Source organism: Thermobia domestica, chromosome 9, assembly GCF_964235325.1.
Source record: "Thermobia domestica chromosome 9, izTheDome1.hap1.1, whole genome shotgun sequence".
Lineage (NCBI taxonomy): Eukaryota > Metazoa > Arthropoda > Insecta > Zygentoma > Lepismatidae > Thermobia > Thermobia domestica.
In genome coordinates this window covers 74,312,182-74,319,254 of record NC_137462.1, presented here as the reverse complement: position 1 = coordinate 74,319,254, position 7,073 = coordinate 74,312,182, and the positions used below count along the sequence as shown (strand labels likewise).

General features: G+C 32.3%; 1 protein-coding gene across 1 annotated transcript; it reads left to right on the top strand.

The window, feature by feature from the left end:
- Window positions 1-1,097: 1,097 nt before the first annotated feature.
- Window positions 1,098-5,790, top strand: LOC145694024 (uncharacterized). Its single transcript, XM_081770164.1, has one exon. The coding sequence runs from the start codon at window positions 1,533-1,535 to the stop codon at window positions 2,481-2,483; it is 951 nt and encodes a 316-aa protein (XP_081626290.1). The 5' UTR covers window positions 1,098-1,532; the 3' UTR covers window positions 2,484-5,790.
- The last annotated feature ends 1,283 nt before the right edge of the window (window positions 5,791-7,073 follow it).

The window sequence follows — 7,073 nt, the reverse complement described above, 5'->3', positions numbered from 1 at the left end:
TATATAGAGTTTACCATAACAATTAAGAAAATTGCTTCTACAGAAAATATCAAACCAAAAGCTTGGTGTAAAGCGAAAGGATATATAAAAGATCTTCTCAAGTTCAAAACAATTCGGACAGCAGAAATGTTCCTTAAGATATTTCAAGTGACGACCTCTCTGTTAAACTATCTCCAAATAGAGGGTGCTGCTAGTGTAGTCCTATCGGATGGTGCAGACTACTCTGTTCCAACTGAAAGAGTAGAGAAATGAATTTGAATCCGTTAAGAATGCAGCATTAAGCTTTGCAGAATGGGCCAATAACAAATTTGAAGACTTAGAACGTGATTTCTTTTTTTCTATTGACCTATCGACAATTCGCCTTCAGAGATGGACAAAAAATTTTCCTGTGAATATGAAGATGAAGCTGCTTCTATCCAATGACCAGGCACTGCATCGAAGCATTCAACACAATATTGGACATGGTAGTTTTGAGTGTTTCTTCAAGATTCAAGAAGCAATGTATTTTATGGATTATTTTGACCCTAGCCACTTCAACCTAGTAACAGAACTTCCAGACGTGCCTTTCGATAAACTTATATATTTTCTGAAAAACATCAGTTAAGAAGTTTCCAAGGATACTATAAATGTATTCTCTTGGACTTTTGAAGGACATGAATATCCTTGAAAGTCAGTCTTGATGACGAGCACAACCGAGGAAAAATGACTGTGCTGCAGTGGCGGCTGGTACTATATGTTGCATGGTTGTGCAACCGGATATTTCTTTAATACTAAAGATATTTTTAAGTATTAAAGTAGTGTATCAGTAAAAAATAAACCTTTGCTCTTGAGCGCAAAACAGTATTGATGCGTCTAAAAAAATTAATTTAAAAAAAACTGAAAGAAAGAGAGTGATATACAAATCCAGTGGCAGCAAGCGTTGCCACTGGAAGCAGTAACATTGAGCATATGGCAGCGAGCTCCTATCTCTTAACATGAGGAAGTGGATTTATTCTTGCATCGCTGCTATCCTCCCGTATCACACGTTTCCAGTTGCTATTTCGTTGCAACTGGTAGGCTATATAGTCAGCTTCTGTAGTAGTTACGAATTGGCAACGATGGGCTAGTGTGGGTGGAGGTGATTGTGTGCTCCCACAATTTTAGTAAATTTCGTGTGTTAAAGTGACAGTTGATGGATAAAAATATTGATTTATGGATTTGTAAGTACTGTAGACTTTTTAACAATATATTCTTTACGTATTTGCATTCGTAAAATATACGAAAGATCGTAATTTCTGATACTCGTATCTATGTTGTAAGAAGGTAAACAAGCCATCAGTCGTCAGGATTGCAAACCCACCTCCTTGTGAATTATACGAATATGTATCAGTGCTGCCAGATACTGGCCGAAAGGAAATTCTAGTAGCAGGGGTGGGCACTAATTCTTCTAGAATTATATGTGAACGATAATCAAGAATAATCTTAACATCAAAGTCACTTGTAAAGTTTCGTGTGGGGGCATATTCACTCCGTTTAAGTTTACATAAGAAATCATGACTCTTTGTGAAAGGTGTTCAAAGGCAATTGCCAGGTTGGACATTAATCAAAAAATCCAGTGTATTGACTGTAGGAAAATCTTTCATGGTGCTTGTGTGGATCTTAATGAAGAGGATATTAAGTTTCTACGAACTTCCGATAAAGGGTGGAGGTGTGAGGGCTGTAGTAAGGTAAGGCGTAAAAGTATGAGTGGTGATTCAACCCAAGATATCAATAACTGCCCATCTTCAAAAGAAATTTATGAGTTACTCCTATCTATTAGGGAAGAAGTAAACACACTTAAAATATCAAATAAAAATGTAGAAAATCAATTAGGTAAATCGTTGGATTTGGCCCATGAAAAACTTGATGAAAATTCCAAACTCCTAAAAAATCAGAATGAATCTCTAAAAAAATGCATGGAAACAATTGACGATCTTCGTAATGAGAACTTGCGTTTGCAAAAACAAATTGATAAATTAAATACACAATTGGATGATCTGGACCAGTACAGTAGAAGAAACTCTCTGGAAATTCATGGTATTCCAGAACAGCCGAATGAAAACACATTTAAGATTGTTGAATCAGTGGGGCGTGTGCTTGGGATGGAAATTAATAATAGTATGATAGATACATGTCACAGACTGAAAACAAATCAACCTATTCCCGGAATTGTTGTGAAATTTATAAGGAGAGTGGATAGAGACATGGTTATACAAAAACGTAAAGTTAAGCGTAACTTAAACTGTAAGGATTTAGGTTATACTGTTGGTGGACCCGTGTATATTAATCCGAGTCTTTCATTAAATAGAAGAATTGTATTTTCCGAAGCTAGGAAAATTAAGAAAGAAAAAAACTTTGCATTTGTTTGGGTTGATTGGGCAGGAAATGTAAAACTGAGGAAGAAAGAAAATGATACATATGTGTATACGTTAAAATCTATTGATGAAGTTAGAAACTTAGCTTAAAATGGAATATAATCAATGTGTAATAACATAATTTCAGTTTATTATCAGAATGTAAGAGGTCTGAATACCAAAATAGATGAAATATATACGAGTATTCTTTCCTCAAATTACAGTATAATCATGCTAACGGAAACCTGGTTATCTGAAAATGTATATGACGCAGAAATTATTGACAACAGATATTTGGTGTTTAGGAACGATCGGAGCTGCAGGAAGGGTGGTGGGTCAATGATAGCGATAAAAAAGTCTTTTTCTGTTACAGAGTTTCATGTAAATATTAAAGATGTTCAGACTGTATGTGTTAAGACAAATATTGGTACAATTCCGCTTTTATTAATTTGTGTGTATTTCCCGCCGAAATCCAAAATTGAGATATACAGCTCCTTCTTTGCCAGGGTTAATGAAATAGTAGATACTTTAACATCTTGTAGAATATTAATTGTTGGTGATTTTAATATTCCTACTATAATAGATTCAAGTTATAACTTATTACTCGGGGATTCAATCTGTAAAACCCTCTCAAATTTCTTGGCATTACACGATCTTCGCTCTATAAATGATGTAAAAAACAAAGATGATAAAACTCTTGATCTGGTTTTAACAAATATGAGTGAATCATGTAATGTATATGCAAGCGATAATTCTATGGTGTTTGCTGATATATTACATCCACCATTACAGCTTGATTTACAAATTAAAAATATGAGGCGGGTTAAATTGAATGATAATATGTTCAAATACAATTACAGAAAAGCAGATTTTTATAATTTTTATAAAGATTTGCAAAAAGAAAGTTGGGGTCAATTATACACTTATGAAGAACCAAATGGTGCAATAAAATATTTTTATGAAATAATGTTTAATTATATCGATAGACATGTACCGAAAGTGAAAAGCCATAAAAAGAATTTGTACCCGGTTTGGTTTACTTCTGAGATTATACGTCTTTTGAAACATAAAGAATATTATAGGAAGCGTAAACAACACTCACAGTATAACTTGGAAAGGTTTTTAGACCTGCGCAGGAAATCTAAGACGATGATTAAAAAAGCTTATTCTTTATATATTCAAAATATAGGGAATAATATTAGTAGAGACACAAAACACTTCTGGAGTTTCATAAAAAATAAGAAAAGATGTTTACAAAATCCATCTACTATGTTATATAAGGGTGAGTTATTAAAAACAAATAAAAATATTGTTGAGGGTTTCGCTCAATATTTTCATAGTGTGTATGATGAAAGGTCTTCATTCTACGAATGGAGCACTTCGAATATACCTTTAATACCTCACTGCCTAGTTATAAAAAAAGTGTGTGAGGAAGAATGTAAGGAAGCAATAAAGAAAACTCGATCAACACGATCTAGTGGTCCAGATAATTTACCATCTTATATCTTTAAGGGTTGTGTAGATGTTTTGGTAACTCCTCTTTGCTATATTTATAATCTCATTTTGGTTACTGGATGTTTTCCTGAATGTTGGAAAATTAGTAAAGTGACTCCGATTTATAAATCTGGGAATCCAAAAGATATTACAAACTATAGGCCTATTTCATTAATATCGATGCCGTCTAAAATATTTGAACACATATTGTACAGTAAGATATTTAATCATGTAAAATCATACATAGTAGAGTGTCAACATGGTTTCTTACCGGGGAGATCCACTACTACGAATCTAACTAACCTTACGCAGTTTATTTTGGACTCCTTGAACGGAAACAGTTGTTCTATTGATGTAATATATACCGACTTTGCGAAGGCATTTGACAAATTAGATCATAACATATTGCTTAACAAATTAGCAAATTTAAGCTTATCAGAAGCGTTATTAACTCTAATTAAATCCTATTTAAGAGAACGTGTACAGTTTGTTACTTATAATGGGCTATGTTCAGATAGATACATGATTCATTCAGGAATACCTCAAGGGTCTAAACTGGGTCCACTCTTTTTCCTTTTGTTTATTAATGATTTGCCTGGCGTTATAAAATATTCCAAATGTCTGTTGTATGCGGATGACTTAAAAATATTTCGGGCAATAAATAATATGGAAGACGCAAAAAAATTACAAAAGGATCTTGACAGTTGTTACAAATGGAGTATTGATAATAAATTACAATTTAACGTTAAAAAATGTTCTGTTATTACTTTTTCACGACAGAGTAAACCAACTCAATATAATTATAAAATTTACAATGAAATATTACAAAGATCAACACAAATTAAGGATTTGGGTGTTACTTTAGATACAAAATTAAAATTTAATTTACATATTGATAGAATTGTTAATGAATCCTATAAAGCTTTAGGATTCATAATTAGAAACTCAAAGGAATTAAACAACGCAGAAGTGTTAGTTAAATTATTTAATTCATTAGTTAGAAGTAAATTAGAGTACGCTTCATTAGTATGGTCCCCCTGTTATGATAATCAAATAAGGAAAATCGAATCAATACAAAAAAGATTTTTAAGATATTTATGGTACAAGAGATTCAAAATCTCTGCGTATGTTATGAAAGTGAACTATAGTGTTCTCTTAAGGGAATTTAATTGTTCGTCTCTGGTGAAAAGGAGGGAAATAATGCATCATGTTTTTCTATTTAAAATTATTAATGGTATTATAGTTAATCAAGATTTTCTGGAAATGTTAAAATTTAGCACTAGTAGATCTTTAAGAGTGCGATTACCATTTGTTATACCTAAATCTAAAACAATCTCTCATAAAAATTCACCACTTGTGAGACTGTGTAAGAAACATAATGATATTATAAAATCTGGAATAATCGTGGATTTTACGATGTCTTTGGAAAAGTATATAAAATTCATTCAATTGTTTTTGAACCCTGTTTATGTAATGTAATGATTATGTTCTTGCATTCAAAAGAAAAAATAGCCTGCATGAATGTTGCTATTTTAGACTTTTTTTCTGTTTTTTTTCTTTTTTCTGTTTTTTTCTTTTATTTTCTTTTCTTATATTTATTTTAATCTAATAGATTACTTAGCAATTTTCACAATTGTATATTGAATTTGTATTCACCTGTTGTAATTGGAGCAATTGGCTCTGTAATAGGTGTGTGTTAAATAAATAAATAAATAAATAAATAAATAAATTCCTCCGTTTGGCAGCGCTTGACTCAATTGATAGGTTGAGTGAGATATAGACGCTTGGAAGAAAGAAGTTAGTCACCAAACAGAAACTCGCAAAGAGCAAATACGCGTCTGGTGGTAGCAGGGGCGGATCCAAGCTGAATATTTGGGGGAGGGCAGTCGTTCGAAGTCAATAGATTTTATTTTACATTTATAATACAAAGTTAAAAATTTTTGGGATAGATTTTATTTTTAAAATAAAAAATATCCTATTCTGGGGGGGAAGGGGGCGATCGAGACTCGAAGAAGAGAATGTCTACCATTGGTCTGATTCCTAGCTGTGTGTCGCTCGTGCACATAATCCCGTGTTCAATTTCCGGCGGAGAGCATAAAAAATTAATCTCAAATTATTCACTTTCAATACTCATCTGTCTTCTTTAGCCTAAATTGCTGGAATGTTAAACTATTATTATTTTTTTTTCATTTTTGAAGGAAAAAATCTTATATTTCATGCTTCTTTATAATAGAACAGCAGACAAAAATACGTAGTTACTGAAAATGAACTCTTTGTTCCTTATATTCATACAAAAAAATGCTAACAAAATGCATATTGTCGAGGAGAGAGGTGTTTCTGTACCTTAAAGAAAATAAAGCGGAAAATATTTCCAGTAGTGATGCTTTCTATTCAGAAAAACTTGGCGAGCAACATTTCAGATTTTAATGAAGTCATAGAAGAATTTGAAGCTCGAAAAGAACGAAGAAAGACCTTTCATTCTAAAATAATACATAGTTTACTTAATTAAATCATTTTGTTTAACTGTGTGCATGAATATATGCAATTTTCTTGCTTTTTTTCTTCGTTCTGGGTTAACGATATCATTCATGGCTTACAGCACATGCTATATATTCGATTTATCTCTTGTTCAATAACATGAACGTAGAAGTTTTTGTATATAAATACTGTATAAACGTACATTGATAGTGGTTGTTTGAAAAAAAGAAAATAACTTATATATTAAATCAATATTAGAGAATACACTTTAATCAATAAATATACAAATGGAGCTTATAAGGACTTTCCTCTTCGTATTTCCTGAATATTTTTTGGATAAGACTCAAGAATGCTGGGGGGAGGGGAACACTTGCGCGTAACTACATACCTTTGATATTGCAACATTGCAACCGGTACTTCTACAGACCACGAACCGCTACTGCTGTGCTGATGGTGCAAGTGATTCAGAATTAGGAGAAAATACATTTGTTTACAAGGAAAGCGAATGCAGAACGTGTTGCAAAAGTGTCCAATGTGCTGCTTTTTAATTTTGCAGAATTGTAATTTATGCAGTAATACTTATCCAGGTTTCCAGCATACAAATTTTTATTGACTTTGCCCGTAACTCAGGTAACATGTGAAAGAAATTTTTCAAAATTGAAATAAACTGAAATACATTAAAAATGGGCTAACGAGTACCATGTCTCAGGAACATTTGAAAACATTTTG